The following is an 18703-nucleotide window of genomic DNA, read 5'->3' on the forward strand; positions in this document are numbered from 1 at the left end:
GCAGAGAAGTTGCTTTTACTATAAGGAATTCTGGTAAGAAAAATTAACGAAATGGGTTAAGGATCACGCCCACTTTTATATAAAAGATTTTTAAAAGGGTCGTGGACGAATAAAATAAGTTATATATTTGCAAAAAAGGTCTTTGTAACAATGGTATTTCATTTCCCAAGTGGATTTATAAAAATAAATAGGAAAGCCTTCAAATTTTAAAAAATGGGCGTGGCACCTCCCCTTTTATCAATATTAAGCACACCAAACAAACAACAACAGCATTTCAAATGTACAGCTGGGTATGTAACGTTCGGTTTCACCCAAACTCAGACTTCCTTGCTTGTTTTTATCTAGCAGTGAATTATGAAACTAGTCAGAAAAAAAGACTAGTTTAAAACTGGACTTTCTGCTGCCAGACTAGTATCAATCCACAGTTTATATTAAAGACATAACTAAAATTTTCGAACAAAGCGTGAATTGAATATCGCTTAGTTCACCGCCAATCACACGCACATTACTTTACTTATCTTACTCCAACCAGCAGCAAACGAACGCTAGTAGTACAAAAACGACAACGTAAGCACAAGGCAAGAAACCCATACGTTACTAGCAGACCCGGCAGACGTTGTTCTGCCCTAAATTTGGCCTATATGCATACATTTTAATAAGCTTTTTCCGTCTAACTCTGCCCTCCTCCACCCCTCTTCACTTTTTTCTGATCCTTTTATTTACTCATCCCTCCGTCTTTTTCGCTTCATCTATCTCCATATTCGTCTCTTTCTATTTCCTTCTCAGTCTCCTTCTCCTTTTCTCTTTTCTCTTCTCTCACGTTCTTCTCATTCTTCTTCATCCCTTATTGGCTGTCCGCGATGGTGGTATGTATTTTGTTCCAGTCCCAGTCCCAGTCCCACTCCGAGCCTCACTCCCAGTCCTTGTCCTAATCGCAGTCCCAGTACGTCTCTGGTATACTTCCCGGAAAAAGGATCGTAAATCCTAATATAGGCAAATTGATATACCAAATTTCCGGTAAATCGAATAGGACGTATGTAAATGGGTATGAGGGTATTATTAATTCATGTCTCTATTTCGGTTTCGCATGCATATTTATCAGTTTTGCCAGGTTGATGCGACTAAATCGAATATCACAATGAAAATTGCTTTAGAGGTCTCAGCAACAGCTCTCATATACCCATATTACCCACACATTCTAGGAGTATCCCGGTCCACGTTTTGGCCTATATCTTGAGACCCTAGTCACCAAGCGGTATAATATATTACTCTGTACTAAAATACTCATCAGCAGCTTTCATTTGATATCCATATTATATAAACACATTCTGGGGGTACCGCGGTCCACGTTTGAACAAAATCGACCGACGCATCTCTTCAAACACCGGTGACCAACTAACACACATTTTAGCCTTGCATTTTATATATATAGATTTTTATTTTTCACACTTCACTATAATATTAAAACGAATTGCAGATATTCGTTCCTTTTCAAATTCGGCTTAAAAATTAGACATGGAACAACTAAAGACTCTCCTGAATTAAAAAAATGTCATACTAAATCGCGGGCCCCTCAGAAACCCGGGGTCCGGGGGTAATCCCCCACCCCCCCCCCTCTCGCCGGGCCTGGTGATGTGGTGTACGTAACATTTTATTATTACGCATAAACATATAAAAAAATTTACAATAAAATAATATTGAGATTACAAAATTACATATAACCTATCCTATATTTCAAGTTAGATCAAACTATACACGAGGTGCAAAACAAATTCAAAATAAGTTCAGTAGTTTCGGAGTTCATCGCGGACAAACAATGTGACACGAGATTTTTATATATAAAGATGAAGGAACGCACGAAACAGCGAATGTCAACGCACAATAGTTAAGTAGAAGTTACCAGTATAGCAAATAGGTATTCAAGAGTGTGATACGTGCATAATCCAGAGGAGTGTCAAAAAAAGCGAGTGAAGTAAACATTTCCGAGCGGAGTCCTTTAGAGCAGCAAACGACCTCCATCTGATTCGTTAGATAACTGTGAAAACTGTGAATTTCTACTACCATCATTAGTGGTGAATAAAGTGCAGTTTTACACCGCTAGATCGGCTCCTAAATCGAGACAACACGTAGTTTGCACTTGTTGTTGTTTGAGTTGTAGCGATAAATACATTCCCCGAAGGTTTTGGGGAGTTTTATCGGTATTGATGATCCTTTGCCCAATATAGATCTGGCACGTGCCGGTAACAAGTAAGGTATAAGCCCGATTATCTCGGGAAATGATAATGAAATATTGAACATTCAATGCCATCCAGCTTTCCGACCTCCCAGTTCCATGAGCAACTTGAGTTCTCCAGAGCTTCGACTGCTAAAGAAACATGATTCGTCACGGGTAGGAGAGGTTGAGAATTTAGTTGGAGAAGCTATAAATTGCGAACACATCCCCTCGAATAATTCAAGGTATTTAGTCGCCTTTTGCGACAGGCATACCTGCCACGGGTATATTTTAGGCCCCCTAACCAGCTGGGGGGTTGCTTGAACTAAAAAAAATTGCGGACGGACCACCCCAGCTTTTAGCAATGTTTAAACGTCATTTAGTATGAACTTTTCAAAAAAATTTCAAAACTTACTCTTCTCCGAGGGATGGGTACCAAGTCTAGATGGGAAAAAGCTCACACGTATTTCTCCAAAGATTTCAAGACAGTCAATCACTCGAAGTTCCTGTCCCACCTAATTAGCTTTCATTATTAACCTTTATATTTATATATACATATCTGTAACACTCGCCTAATCCTTCGACGAGTATTCTTGTGCCTATTACAGCCACAACACTGATCCAAAACATCATAGTCATCCTTCTTAATTTGCACTTTCCTCTTTCTTTCTTTGTGATATGTGTCAATTTCATGATTGCGTGGAATACGAGACAGAATTTCGCAGGGAAACAATAGACAACATTTATGGGAAAATTAGTCTTTATTCGATATAAAATAAGTGAGAGTTCCCCTAGGGTAAATATAATTTGCCAGCCTGGAATATTTAAAGAAGCCATAGGTGGAATAAAATCTTTTGTGGGTCGCCATGGTATGCGCGGATTGGGTCGAACCCACAATGCAAAGAAGCTTGTGCAGCGCTTTGTTCAAACGGTAGGTACTAACCCCTTTATTCTATGTTGTTTCCCCGAACGGTCTTCTGGTCCAACGCGAAACCAATATTGTTTCAAAATCTCTTAGTAAGGTCAAGATTCAAGTTAAGGTATAGCTATAGCTCTAGTGTTTTTCAAGCTGAAATCGCCGTAGTTAAGGAATAGGAATAGGTACATCAAGTGATGCTCACTGTACTTACGGTTAAAACTTAAAGTTTACTCGCATAGCAAATGTGAGTCAAGCACCTCAACCCTAACGTACTGTGGTCGGAGATGGTATTATCATGACTGACCTTACTCTCTACCGTTCTCAACTAATTTATTGCACGTGCCTCTTTGGCTGAACTTTTATTTTTTGAACCAAACGAGAAGCATGTTCAGAGTACGGAATTTGAAAGGTCATATTCAGTCTGATTTTGCTAAGATAGGCTTGATAAGATAGCGGGCGCTTACCCCACGATTTGTCTGCTTCACGACAGAGCAAGCTTTTGATGCAGTATAAATCTTTACCTCAGGCACAGGCCTGGTCGCCATCTCAATCTCAATTCAGTTCGGAGCTATCATCCTCCGAAATATATGATTTGCCTTTATAATATGAGTTTCATATAGATTCGCCACCCTCTGATAACGAAGATTTTCGAGTAGAGCTTGTATCATACGAAGACTTGTTGTTGTGAGACTCGGATTCGAACACGTCGTAGCTTTTTCCTAATAAACAAATCTTACAATCGATTAAACGATTTATTGCTGGGTTTATGTGTGTATGTAAGATTTTACCATAGTATTTGCCTTTGTATTGACAATTGTACATGCTTTCCGCTTCGGCGCCTCAATAAGGTGGTTTTCATACACATATATACATACATATATATGTATTTATATACCGACGTAGACACATTGATAGACAGACATACGCTGAATACGTGATTGAATTCATTTGTACAAATGTACATTAAGAAGGACCACCAAAAAAAAATATTTAATATAACACTGCCTTAAAAACTTCAAACGAACTATTCCTGAAGATTTGTAAATCTCTTCATATGTTTGGATGTGTAAACATCTTTGCTCACAATGGTAAGGTGATTGGAAGTGGAAGTGAAGGCGTAATATTTGGAAGTGATATGCCTAATGAGGGACTATAGAATGTGAAAATATGGAAATTGCGGTCGTGATATAACGGAGTTAAGGGAGGAAAGAAACCAAAGAAGCCAGACGTCGCACCGTCAACTTTTAAACGAAAGGTTAACGATTTGTTATCGATAACAACCCTTAAGGAGGAGTTATCCATTTATCGCAGTTTTTTTCGGTACTTCATTCACAATTTATAGACGAGATATGTTGTTGTAGTTGTAGCGATGAAGACACTCCCCGAGGAAGAATTTTATCGATGTTTCCCTGCCGAATAAAGATCCGGTACGTTTCCGTAACAATCACCATTAAAGTATAATCCCGATTATCTGTGGAACGATTAAATATGACCACATTGAATTTTCTATACCATCCCGCCCTATACCCCCTCAGTCCCATGAGGATCTTGGGTTCGCCAAAGCCTCGGCTCTTAAGAACGCCAAGGGAAGGTGAACTTGACAATTGTGCTGGAGAAACTATAAATTACGCTGGCAGCTCTTTAAAAGGGTTGCTCTACACAACCCCTTGAATCAGTTGGGTATTTTAGTCGCCTCTTACAACAGCCATACCTTCTACCGGTATATGCTATCACCCCTAACCCACTAGAGGTTAGACAAGCCATCCATTTTTTATCGAAGCATTATAAATTTGTAATCGATAACAATTACAAACTGATGAGTTATGGATTTGCTATTAAAAATTTTCCGATTTCTTATGGACAATTTATTGATTTTTTGAAACAGAATATCCTCTTTCTATCGAAAAGTTATCGAAAAAAAATCTTTCAAACTGTATCTGCCGTATATAAACTATAGATTTATAATCCCGTTTATCGAGCACTTCGAGTAATAACAAATATTATAAATAAGTATGTACATAGATAAATCTTGAGCTGGCGTATTTCCGCTTGAGACATTTTATTGATGCACGCAAGTTTCCTCTCAACAACCCAATTATAGGTAGTTTTCTAAGTATTACAAGCGTCACGATCAAAAACCTCGACATATTGAGTTGCAAGAGGTTCATCGTCCCATATAAGAACCGCATTTCAACAGCTTGCACTAACAAAGTGTATAAAAACTCCCTCAGCCAATTGAAAGATGATCTCTTACGAAGACGATTGGTCAGTTATAAGGCTCCGCTGTTCTCGTTGATTCTGGCTTGGGAGCACATGCTTATTTCCTCTAAAGTTAGTTTGGGCGCGATGTTTGAAAGAATGTTCTGTATTGGAAATCTGTAGGTCACTGTAGGTTTGGTAAATCACTCTACGTACTGGGCGGTTTGTCAGCTGACACCGTTTTGACAGCAAGGATAATGATATCCTAGTCAGCAGCTCCTTTCCCCATGATACCTTTTTTGTAGGACCTTAGTTACCTTAGTGGCTGCCACCGTGGTGTGATGGTAGCGTGCTCCGCCTATCACACCGTATGCTCTGGGTTCAACTCCCGGGCAAAGCAACATCAAAATTTTAGAAATAAGATTTTTCAATTGGAAGAAAATTTTTCTAAGCGGGGTCGCCCCTCGGCAGTGTTTGGCAAGCACTCCGGGTGTATTTCTGCCATGAAAAGCTCTCAGTGAAAACTCATCTGCTTTGCAGATGCCGTTCGGAGTCGGCATAAAACATGTAGGTCCCGTCCGGCCAATTTGTAGGGAAAATCAAGAGGAGCACGACGCAAATTGGAAGAGAAGCTCGGCCTTAGATCTCTTCGGAGGTTATCGCGCCTTACATTTATTTTTTTTTATTTAGTTACTTTTGAGGCAGCTCTAACACATAGCTTATTCATTGAATGGTATTCACTTAGCAGATTTTTCTATGAATCAGTCGACCAAAAATGTTCATTTAGATTTTGCAAAGATAGAACTGCTCGAATATGCTTGATATGCTCGAGCTGCTTGAAATTGCACAAAGAAAATCGAGAGCTCTAACTTAAGCTCCGCTACCTTCATTGGAATATTTTTGTAAATTTCTTTATATATTTAGAGATGAACTTTTAAAGAAAGGGATTAAAGCGTTGCATTAAATATAGTCTAGTTACTAAACGTATTTTGTTTCAATATCGTGGGATTCCACGATTATCAAATGTTTTGTGTGCTTTCTACAAATTAGATCCTCCCTCATGTATACTCATGATTACTTTAAGCCAGTGCTTTTATTAAAGACATTTAATAAACTCAATTGTGCTAAATCTATTTCATTGCTTGTAGTCGCTTAATGCTAATGACGTAAAACGTGCGCATATAAATATTGACAACATATATTTACACATACAATAGACGACTTGGTAACAAATATTTATAATTTAGCGCTAAGCGGAAATTCCCCTACTATGAGACTATTATAATGGTGTGGTAAATGCCTTTTTGAAGTGTGCAGATCTTAGACACAGATAGCAAGCGGACTTCCCTTACGATTGCTAAGATTGACACAAGACCAAAAACTCAGATACATGCCTTTATATGACTACTGCCTTTGTTAATTTAAATGTCGTTACAAATTTAATATAATAAAGGCAAGCCTAAGGTCTTACGACTGATATAACGGCGATTTCTTTAACTCTTTTCAGTGCCATACGTGTCGTATGAGTAACATTTTCATAAACTGGTTTAGTTCTGCGCTTAGAGGGAGATCTTAAAGCCACAACAGAGGTGGATGTTTGGTGCAAGGGTGCTCAAATGGTTCCAAAGTAGTGGAAGGAGTATGTCTGCGGGATACTGCGCTGATCTGGAAATAAACAGATCCTACAAGCTGTCATACTACTGTAGCGTTTTCCTAGCGGAAATTTTAGCCGTAACCAAATCAGTAGAAACACTGGAAGATAATAGCTTAAGCTGCAATCGTGTTAACTTTTATATTGAAAGTCAAGCAGCAATTAAGGCAATAATCTCGCATAGCACAGCATTTAAAAGTTTGATAAGTGTAAATAGTATCTGGAAAGAATCAGGACAAGGAGAAGCGTACATCTATTCTGGGTCCCAGGGCATATGGGAATAGATGGGTATGCCAAAGCGGATGAACTAGCTAAAAAAGGCGCATCCATTGAAGCTTGCTCTGTAGATGTCCCAGTTGGATTGAGCGAGATTAAGAGAAAGCGAAAGGTGCACATGATCGACCAAGCGGGAAAGGCGTGGGGTTAAGCGCGGGGCTGTAAAATGTACTTTGCTAATAATATAAAGTACTCCAATGGGTGATAATAAATCTCGGTCTGTATTCACACAAACTTTTTGTTCTAAACCTAGTTTAATTGAGTTTAAAAATCAGATAAAATATTGTTAATAGCGGCCATTCTACAAATCCTACAGACCTAATGGCCAACAACATCGCGATAGCCACTGCAACATGGCTTAAACCCTCGGGGCAGATTCAGTGCCGACCTTATGGCCATAGCATTAGCCATAGCCATCTAATCTCGGAAAAACGGAATATATTGTCCCATCCGTGAGCTTCGAAATGGATCATAGGACCACCATTGAGCTGCAGATTTGATGCCAGGGTGCAAAAATGGCAGAACATACCATATACGTGCATACGGATAGTTCCAAATTAATGGAAAGGTCCGTGCCGATCCCGAAATAAATAGATCCCACAGGCTGCTAGATTACTGCAGCGTCTTTGCGACGGAAGTTATAGCAGCAACATTACATCTCTACTGGGTTTGCACACATGGAAGGAAAGAATGTAACAGAAAAGCCGATGATTTCGCAAAGGAGGGTGCAACGCTCCCTAAATCGACGATAGACCTCCCAATCTGTTTGGAAGCAGGCAAATCGTGGACAAAAGCGCGGGACTGCAAAAATTCTAAGATCATGTGCAAAGCCAAATTGGCTAATATCTCTGAAGAGTGAAGATTTAAGGCTCACGATGAGAATACTGACTGGACACTGCCCGCTGGTGTCACATGCTTAAAAATTAGGCCTTGTCAGTAACAGAAAGTACACGAAGTGTGAGCTGCAGGTAGAAACAGTTGAGCATGTACGGTGTTCGTGTCCTGCGCTCGCTAGGTAAAGAATCCAGCTATTAGGGGCGGCAGAGTTGCCAGATATCGAGGCAGCAATTAAGCTGGGTCTCAGTAAACTGCTAGTATTTTCCAAGAGAACGGAGTTATTCTATAACATTAGTCCTGCGAAATGACTGAGTTTCTTCCATTTGGTCATCAAACGAATTCTGGTAACACTATTTACACATCCAGTGTATGTGAGGTTTTTATTGACCGGCCAGTTCAACCTAACCAAACCTATGGAAGCAGAATAAGTGTGCGGTCTCACTCTCCTGGAAGTTTCAGGTGGAAAACAATTTAAATTCCCTTTGTGTGACTAGCTGGCGGCGATTAACCGAACGAAGAAGCGACTTGTGAGCCTTGTTGGATGGCCACAACTATTGAAAAAGTTAAGCGCTAATTAAGTAAATAATCGGCATATTAGCAAGGAGTCATCGGTAATGCAACCCCCGTTATCTTCGACGGAATATATTTCTACACGTATACTTTTGGAGCTGAACTTTTAAAGAATGCGATTATAGGGCCAACCATATAGTCCAGACTTTAAATGTATTTGAGTTTCAATCTCGTTAGATTTTATGGTAATCAAATACTTTGTGTGATTTCTACAAATAAGATCCTCTCTCATATAAATAAATATGTTCTATACGTCAGTGCTCTTATTGCAGTCATTTAGTAAACCCAATTTTGGTAAATCTACTTATTTGCTTGTAGTCGCTTAGTGCTAATGACGTAAAACATAAATTTACACATACAATAGACGACTTGGTAACGAATTATATTTACACATTTCTATAAAAGACTTAGTAACAAATCTTTATTCTTTATCGCTAATCGGAAATTCTGCTTCTATGAAACTTTTATAATTGCGAGGTTGAGATATGTCATTTTGAAGTGTGCGGATCCTAGACACAGATAGCAGGCGGATTCCCGTATGATTGTTAAGATTAATGCATGTCTATTGACTATGTTAACTTAAATAATTAATAAATGTCAATATATAAGAACTGATGTACAACTTCGAAATCCTCAACTGTTGCCAGTGCAATACGTGGCGTATGAGTAACATGTTCATGGAGAGGTTTTAATTTATACTTGCTTGGTAAGTTTCACTGTATAATAGTTACTTGGTAGGTTGGTTGCTATTATGCCTGGATTCTAGAGACTTGAGACCAAGTAGTGCGCCAGTTTGATGCACTTACTCCTGCACTCAATTACTTCTATTATAGTATGGCTATTTGGCACTTCGTTCTTTGATTCGTCAATGGACCTGCTTATATCTTTTACGGAGCCTTTAGCAACTTTCTGAAGTTCCGATAGTACAAAACTGCCCACAGTTTGAAAGCTTCTATATCCTGCAGCTGGACATTCGCAAAGGTAGTGTGTGACTATTTATTTGATGCCCTCCTTGCTGCAGCTCCTGCAAATGCTGTTAAAAGGGCTCTCCCATTCTCTCCCTCAGTACACAGGCTAAGCGGCCAGTGTCCCATGATTTTTGCAGTGATCTTAAAGATATCTTTTCGTATCCTATTTAGCAGAATATCATGCCATCGGATGCCAGCAATTCACTTGTGACCGGGAACATATATAAGCGTTATGCTTGTGAAGTTTTCTGCCGCTTGAAGCAACATGTTGCAGCTGATGACCGCTTTAAGCAACATAATGGGGAAGTTAAGCGTGATGATCTATACTATCTCAGTAAACTCGTAGCTCCCGCCTTCCCGCCGAGTCCTCCGACAGGAGCATAAACGACCTTTCTGTACTCAAACCCCAACTTGGAAGATATTAGCTCAGCGTTGGGAAGAGGGAAGGGCAGTGAGACTTTAAATTGCTCTTTAGAATGATGAAAAAAGCTTATAAAAATTTGGTTTAATGTATGGCATTTTTTTTTCCATTGCATCGTTTTGCTGAACAGGAAATCTATCAACACGGCTTCAAGCACGGAATTGAAGATGGCCTTATAAACGTAACACTTGCAATATCGAGAGATGGGCCAACTTGCTGGCCGGCTTAGAGGAGGGATTTCAAATACCATACTATCTATAGCACATCGCCAACAGCTACGTAGTATTCTTAAACCGTTTTATTTAGCTTTGACAAGGTGGACGGCCGGCACGAATATTGCAATTGAAATTTAAGTAACTCCCCGCTAAACTACTAGCTTGAAACTTGTAATAAAGTTCAGAACCCGATGACAATGCAATAATAAGAAAAAATCGTCGCTAGGTGGCGCAAGGATCGAGATATTCACAAAAATCGTAGTTGTGGTCCGATTTGGCTTATATTTGGAACACATAATGCATACAAGTATACCAAGTATACGAATCGACCTATGAAAAACATCGCCGCTAGGTGGCGCAAGGATCGAGATATTCACAAAAATCGTATTTGTGGTCCGATTTGGTCTATATTTGGGACACATCATACATACATGAATAGAAAGCGACCTATGATGTCCGATTTGGGTCATATTTGGAACAAATATTACATACAGTCCGGTAGAAGTGACATCAAAGTATTTTTGAGTTGGAGGAGGGACAAGCATATGTGGCGCAGAGTCGAGTAAAGTCTTTGGAAGGATTATGTATTGAGGACTTAGATTGTAACAAATTGTCAAGAAAGAGTCCTTGTAATAATGAGTCACTAAATGAACTAAATAGAATGAGAAATAATAGGAAATCAAATGAAGACTAAAAACTTGAAAATAAGATAATAAAAAAAATGTCTTAAGTTAAACGGTTTTATTGAAAACAATACTTACATGAAGTAATAATAATATTAAAAGCTAAAAAATAATTAGGTAGGTCCTAGGTACTAGTCATCACACTCCTCATATGTCTAGGGCGTTGATCAGACAATTAAATAAAAGCGTTGGACGCATCAAATTTCTATTGGTAGTCATATATAAGACCAACTGAACCTTAATAAGGTTATGCTACGCCTCACAGCGTACTTCGCGTAACACACCATTGATCGTGGGTTCATGCGCCAGGCAAAGCAACATCAAAATCTTAGAAAAAGGTGTTTTTCTAAGCAGGGTTGCCCCTCGGCAGTGTTTGGCAAGCACTTTGATTGTGTTTCTGCCATGAAAAGCTCCCAGTGAAAACTCATCTGCCTTGTAGATGCCATTTGGAGTCGGCATAAAATACGTAGATACCGTCCCTCCATTTTGTAGGAAAAAATCAAGAGGAGCACGACGCAAATTTGAAGAGAAGCTCGGCCTCAAATCTTTTCGAAGGCTATCGCCCCTTATATTTATTTATTTATTTAATAAACCATTTAGGGCGCATAGTCAAAACGCTACTGGGAGGCATCTAAGCAGGCCGTCCTCTTTTCAAAAACTAGAAGTTTTCTAAGACCTATCTTTATTGCTGCCTCGCGGTCTGGCAACTCAGCCGCCCTTATAAATGGTGCGTTAGCATGGCAAACGCAGGATACGGACACAGAACGTGCTCAATCGTTTCTTCCTGCAGCTCGTACTTCCTATACCTGCTGCAACAGACAAGGCCTTACTTATACGCATGTGACGACGAAATTTAGTGCTCACGAGCTTAGACATTTTGCAGCCACGCGCTTTTGTCCACGCCATTCCTGCTTGATGGATCATTTGTAACTCCTCCCTTATTTTTAATTTCTCCCAAACGGATTGGGACGTCTATCGTCGGCTCAGCGAGTGTAGCATCCTCCTTTGCCAACTCATCGGGCTTTTTGTTACCTTATATCCCTTTATGACCAGGAACCCAATATAGATGCATGGTCCGGCCTGAGCGAAATTTTTCCAATATTTTTTTTGCATTACAAACTGCTTCTTGATGAAATACTGTGTGAGATTATTGACTTAACCGAAGCATGACTCTCAATATATATATTTACGCGACTGCAGCTTAAGCAGGCTTCCTGCAGAATTTTTGCTGCTTTCTTTACAGCTATTGTGTCCACCTGAAAGACGCCGCCGTTATCTGGCAGCCTTTAGGATCTACTTATTGGTGGATCGACACAGTAAACAGCAGATCTGACCATTTCCGTAAATTTTAGGTCTTCGGTATACACGTGTATAGTACGTTCTGCCATTTCTGCACCCTGGCACCAACCTTCCTGCTCAATTGTTACCCCATTATCTTTTTCGGAGTTTAGGCGCGGGGCCATATATCCCGTTTGCCCCATATTAGATGGTGCTATACTGCTATGGCCGTATGGCCTGTACTCAACCTGCCCGAGGCCTAAGGTCTTGTTGCAGTTGCTCGGAAGTGCGATTAGAACCCATACAACTTTTCCTTATTGCCTTCTGCTGAAGAGATTTACAAGTTGTAATCGCTTTGATCACTTTAATGTAACGTTGTGTTAATATTTTCGAAACCGCAATTGGGACAAAGTCCTACAACAATAAGACGCGACCTTGGTTGAGTCTGTTAATTAACCTGTTAACTATTTGATCATTGCAGGATCTCGGGTTCGTATTAAACACACCGGTGAAAAAGGTTTGAAAAGATTTACAAGCTATAACCATAGCAGCTGCCGCCTTGTTCATCCTTTTGTCGCGTACTTTAACATTTAGCCAACACATTAATTTTTTTTAATCTTTTCGGATATCATTGTGGACTAACAAATGCACGGAAAGTGCTGACCTGGCTAAAACTTCAGTCCAATCCAGCTTTGACATGAAAGTCGCACTTCATCAGAATCGGAGTGACTAAAGCAACTGACAATATAAGAAATTCTTTGTTGAAATTATTTAATCAAAATGGGCATTATTACATAGACTTTGCTATCCTGAACGGAAAATAGTTTGGTAATTATACATCTCATTAAGAGTGGAATTTTACCACTTTTCTCCGGCATAATGCGATACAAAAAAAGTAAATAAACAAAACAGCCGCCGAAAATTCGCGAGAGAAAGAGATATGAAAAGAGACCGTTAGTATTGCAAAAATCTCTCGTTTACAGATATTTTGCAGACGTGCAGCGCAAACCGGCCAAAGCTATAAAAAGAAGCCGCATAACGAAAACAAAGTCAAATGCCGCCAGAGCCCGACAGTGTTTACAGTTATAGTGCAAAGTTGATAAGAACGCGACAGCTAAAACAACAAATATATGTTTGTAAATAAAAAAATTTAAGCCATACCAAAATAGTAATAATAATATAAATAAAAACTTTATGAACGCGGCGTCTTTGAGAATTTGTTAACATAGACTGAGTAAATATTGTTGCTTTGTTGTAAAGGGCGGTAGAAAAAGAATGTGAAGAGGAAAGTGCAAAAATTCAACAAATTATAGCAAAGCGCTAAGCTGCCAAAAGTTTCCTAACACTAAAACTGCCAAAAAAGTTAAAGAAAAAGAAAAAAAAACAAAAAAATCAATTACATTAATAAAAATTTCGAGTAACATTAAAAAACTGAGTCTTATAACCTCGACACGATGACAACTTTACATGTTTGCTTTGCGGATTTGTCACAACATGGCAATGAAGCTGATGCAGCTGCAAATCACCATGAACTGCATAATGCCATGAATGAAACTGGTGCACTGAGTGCATTGAATGGCGTCAATGCGGATGCCGACTCTGCGGCTAATAGCGTCACAACATCGTTAACACTACAAACCGATTTAAACAAGGGCAACACACCGCCATGCAAACATTCTCCGGGTGCCTCAAGTGCGCACAGTATATCAGCAACTCCACGCTATGAACGTAATATGAGCTTCTTTCAACAACTAAGCCGGCGCTTTGGACTACTGCGCTCGAATGGTGACCCAATTTTTAACGCTACCGCCAACGATGATGATTCAACCGATTCGTGCTCCTCAATGCAACATTCAATCGATGCATCAAATACGTCATCATTATATGCGCCAAATATAGATAAAATTGAAAGCAACAATAACGTTGGACATTTGCAGTCTAAAGCTAATATGAAGGAGGGTCATGGCTCGAGTAGTGAACAACTTTCGTATGCTTCTAGCGATACAAGCAGCACCATAGATATTGATGAAACCCATGAGCAACAACAACAACAAAGTCGTACATATTCTCTTACAGTCACTGATAAAACTGCAATAAACAACGAACGGCGCTCAAGTGCACGTTCAAGTTTTTCACGTTTACAACGGCGTTCCACATCTTCTTTGAGACGCGCTTTCGAAAAATTCTCTTTATCATCACGTTCGCTCTCATGCGGCGGTAATACATCACCGCCACTATTATCTACACAAACATCATCTATGCAACATACACAACGTATGGGCGTTGCCGGTAACACGCCCAACAAATCGTCGCTTAAATATAGTTCAAATAATGAATTGAGTAGAAAATCGTTAGGCAGTGCATCGATATGCGCTTCAACGATGTCATCAAAATCCTCGAAAAGTAAAACGAAACCACCGCCACAACGTATTCTACGCCAGCCTGTCTCCTATACATATCTAAAGGGCATATCCGGTCTGCCGACCCAACGTGTACCACGCAGCGCTGTCTGTTGTCAATATGCAAGACGTTGAATTTGTTGAGTGCAATAGCAGTCGCAGCGTTTAGCGGCTGTTGATGTTATTTACCCATAAGTGTTCATAGTATATTAAATACATAACATAGCATAGCATTATACAGCATATGCCGTATTGAAAGGAAGTTGCTGGCGTTGGTGTAGTTGTTGAATGTTCGTATGTTTTGTATTTGTTTGCTGGTTGCTATTGAAATGACATTCGATGACATACAAACATATATTCATTATTAACTCGTTGTAGAAGGTTTCCTCAATATGAGCTAATACGATAATTAATATAAAGCAAACGATTTAATTGGCTTGCGTATGAAGTCAGCGATTTATAAAAATTCGTATAAATTAAGCGAGAGCATAAAATTAATTAAAAATACTAAATTTATTTTCACACACACAAACATCTGCACATATTAAATAAAATTTATATATTTGAATTAATGCGAAGAACAAAGACACGCCTAATATTTTCATTTGAAATACATATCCACATAATATTTGCAAACTTCATTATGTACTTATATTTTCCGAAGTTATTAGAAATTCTAGTTCATGAGAAAAAAACTGTGATATAGCTAGATATGTATATCATATATTCATATCAGATTTAGCCCAACATAATTATTACCCCCCCCCAATTCCAACCAGCGCTAACGCTAAAACTCTATGCGCAGAAAAACATGCTGCATTTAGTACCATGTGGTCATAAGGAAAACCCGCTTAAGTCCTATGTAAAAGTATGAGAGTTAGGCTGTGATTCCTTGTGACCACATGGTATTAAATGTTGCATACCTTCCTGCGCACTTGATGCTGTTTTGCATAATTTTAGCGATGGAGTTTTGGCGTTAGCGAAAGTTGGAATTTGGGGACTGGAATTCGGAACGTATGCAAAAAGTTGCGCCTAAAACTATGCACCATCATATTTATAAGTAAAGACAGTGAAATCTTTTGAAAGGAATTGCTTTTTATGGTTCGAACTGCACCCAAACTCTAACATTCGCGCAAACGCTAAAACTCCATAATGAATAACCGCCAAGGTCCCATGTAAGAGTACTTGAATAATACAGGTATTCTGTGTAATCATAGGGTACTGAATGTTGTATACTTTTGTGCGCACTTGTTAGTGTTTTAGATATTTTTAGCGATGGAGTTTTAGCGTTTCGGGTGCTGTTCTTCAAAACAGAGGCTTCATTTGCAAAGCTCAATTGACATAGCAGAATTTAAAACACCACAGCTAGCAGTCATATTTCCATATCTTGCTGCAAGAAGAAGCATACCTTGCGGCACTACAGCCCGAATAGCAGCTCCGCTCTTTTTAGCGATCGAAAGTTAGATAATTCAGTAACTGGTACAGCTAAAACAGTGAAATTAAATAGCTACATAGATGGATATAATTAACTTTAATTATATTTCAAAATGGTCATTACACCTCCCACAATCTAGGAAATACTTTTAGAAGTTCTCTATACACTGACACACAAAAAAAATTTTTAGTTTTCAAAAAAAAAATTGTTTCTATACATTTAAAATTAAATTTTTTTTGTTTTTTTTCTTTTTTGTTACTCTGTACCTATTTTGATACAGTTTTGTTTAATAAAATTTACTAAACGAAGCAGCCATCTATGTACCCTAGTGTGCCAAATCCATTGGATTTTAATAACTGATGGAGGTCATCTATAACTAGCGTCCACAAGAGAAGAGAAAGTACACCCCATTAAGGGCATACCCTAGTAGCCACAATCGACTCGGTGGTCCCTCCCAGCCCAAGATTAATTTTTCTTCTCTTTAGCATGGAAAGCAACAGGCGCACTATCATTGAGCTTATATCCTTGTCAATCATAGCTTCTTCGATAACTTTAAAGCCGCTGATATGTCAATAAAAGCGCAGAACCTATTAAATTTTTTTCGTAAGTCTATGGATAGCTTTCTGCGTCGATTTTTCTAATTGACAGACAAATACATTCCTGCATAGGGTGAGTTTTTTAAGGTTGACGTCCCTAATGTGCTGATTCAAAATTTTCTTCACAACCTTGAAGAGAAACGAGCTGATGATAACTGGTCGATACGACTCGGGCAGTTAATTTTCCTGTTTTTTTGGTATGAATACGGACTTCACATCTATTTTTGATTTTTACTGGTCGCTGCTGTAATTGTTTTATATTAAAATGACTTTCAGTCATCCAATAATAAATTTATTGTAGCAACAAATCTGTTTCTGTAAAATGCCATCTTCAGTGCAATTTTCAGCTCAACTTACCACCCTAGCAAAAAATGCACAAAACAAAGCGGATGAATTTGTTAAGCAGACCTCAGACGAATGCTTCGTAAAATATGTTGTAACTAATTGATTTTCACTTTATGGTATTATTACTTAACTTAAATATTTTTTCTTATTTAATACCTATAATACTTCCCAAAATTTCTCTATTCCATATAAAACCAAACACATACGTAAGCTCTTTTTAAAAAAAATCGAAAAAAAAGTTTAAGCTTAAAAAGCGATCACACTAACAACAATAAAATAAGGCAATTCACTCAAACTCGCAAATGCTGCGTAGCCATAGAAATTTCGCAAATACCCAAAAATTTTCACAAAAGGAATGCAATCACCCCGGAATGTAATCATGTACTCCCATTCCTAAACTAATACTTTGGGACTGCAGCCTTTATTTCTTTTTTTTTTTTGGAATACTGGATAAATTTTTTTAGTTATTACTCTTTTTGTTATTCCGTACTAATTATTCCCTTTTGCATTTGTCATGTGGAATAGTAAAACTTAAAAGCACTCCACTTATGCAATAACAAAATTGAAAAGCATTCCGCAAATGTATATCAGTATTGAACAAGTAAGGGTGTCTAAGTTCGGGTGTACTCAGCGTGAGCTTCTATTGTACAGTTCATTTCAGACAAATTACTATTCTACATAACACGTGGCCACCAAATTTCCTCTTACAATAAAATTTGATAATTGAAATATTATTGATTCAAAACTATCTTTCGCTAAGATATAGCTTATTATTCTAGCCTGCAACCCTTTTACCGCATCCCGTCCATTTTTACTAGAAATATTTCCTGCTATAAGAAAAATATGTGCACCGAATTTTATTACGATATGTTAATTTTTCATAGCTCAGGAAATATCAAAATTGCTTAGTCAAAAAATGGGGCAGTGCAACGGCCATTTAGAAAGTAAAATACATTTATATTAAGCTCTTTTTCGCAGAGGTATATTCGTCTACTACCCCTTTAAAAGTCTTTTATAGAAATGTTGGTGGTTCTTAACCGATCCCATCCATTTTTATTAGAAATAGTTACAGCTATAAGAAAATATTATTAAGAAAATATTTCTTTGAGTTATAGCTCCCGAAAAGGCAAAAAAAGTGGTCGGTGCCACACCCACTTTCAAAAATGTGAATTTTTTCCTATTTATTGTTATAATTACACTTGGGAAAAGAAATACTACTGATGCACTATAGGTCAAATGACCACTTTTTCTGTGCGAAACTAATTAATCCAACAAAATCATGGTGCTAAAATTAAAACTTGTTAGCATTTCAAGAGTAAAAGTAATTATGTTAAAAAAAATGGAAATTAACCCATTAAAGACCAAAAATCAATTTTAACCCTTTTGCAACCATTAATGCAAACATAAAATTCATTTGTTTATTTTTATTATAGTAAAACATTTAGTACTTGATTAAATCTAAATCATTTTGTAAATTTAAATCATAACGAGACTCTTCACATTCATTCATTTCATCGTGTTCGTTGCCAAGTTGAAATACCTCTAATTCATTTTGTAAATCTAAATCATAACGAAACTCTTCACATTCATTAATTTCATCTTGTTCGTTGCCAAGTTGAAATTCCTCTATCGTTTCGCAGCTACGTAATAGATCAATTACTTCAGGTGGAAGTGTCGAACGCTTCTGTTTTTGTAAGAG

At 38.2% G+C, this 18703-nt stretch overlaps 1 protein-coding gene across 1 annotated transcript; it reads left to right on the plus strand.

Moving 5' to 3' along the window:
* The first annotated feature begins 13300 nt into the window (after positions 1–13300).
* On the plus strand, positions 13301–15372 carry LOC137233557 (dentin sialophosphoprotein). Its single transcript, XM_067756648.1, has one exon. It carries the CDS (start codon positions 13684–13686, stop codon positions 14761–14763), a length of 1080 nt encoding a protein of 359 aa, XP_067612749.1. The 5' UTR covers positions 13301–13683; the 3' UTR covers positions 14764–15372.
* The last annotated feature ends 3331 nt before the right edge of the window (positions 15373–18703 follow it).

This window comes from Eurosta solidaginis, chromosome 5, assembly GCF_040869045.1.
Source record: "Eurosta solidaginis isolate ZX-2024a chromosome 5, ASM4086904v1, whole genome shotgun sequence".
NCBI classification, from domain to species: Eukaryota; Metazoa; Arthropoda; class Insecta; order Diptera; family Tephritidae; genus Eurosta; species Eurosta solidaginis.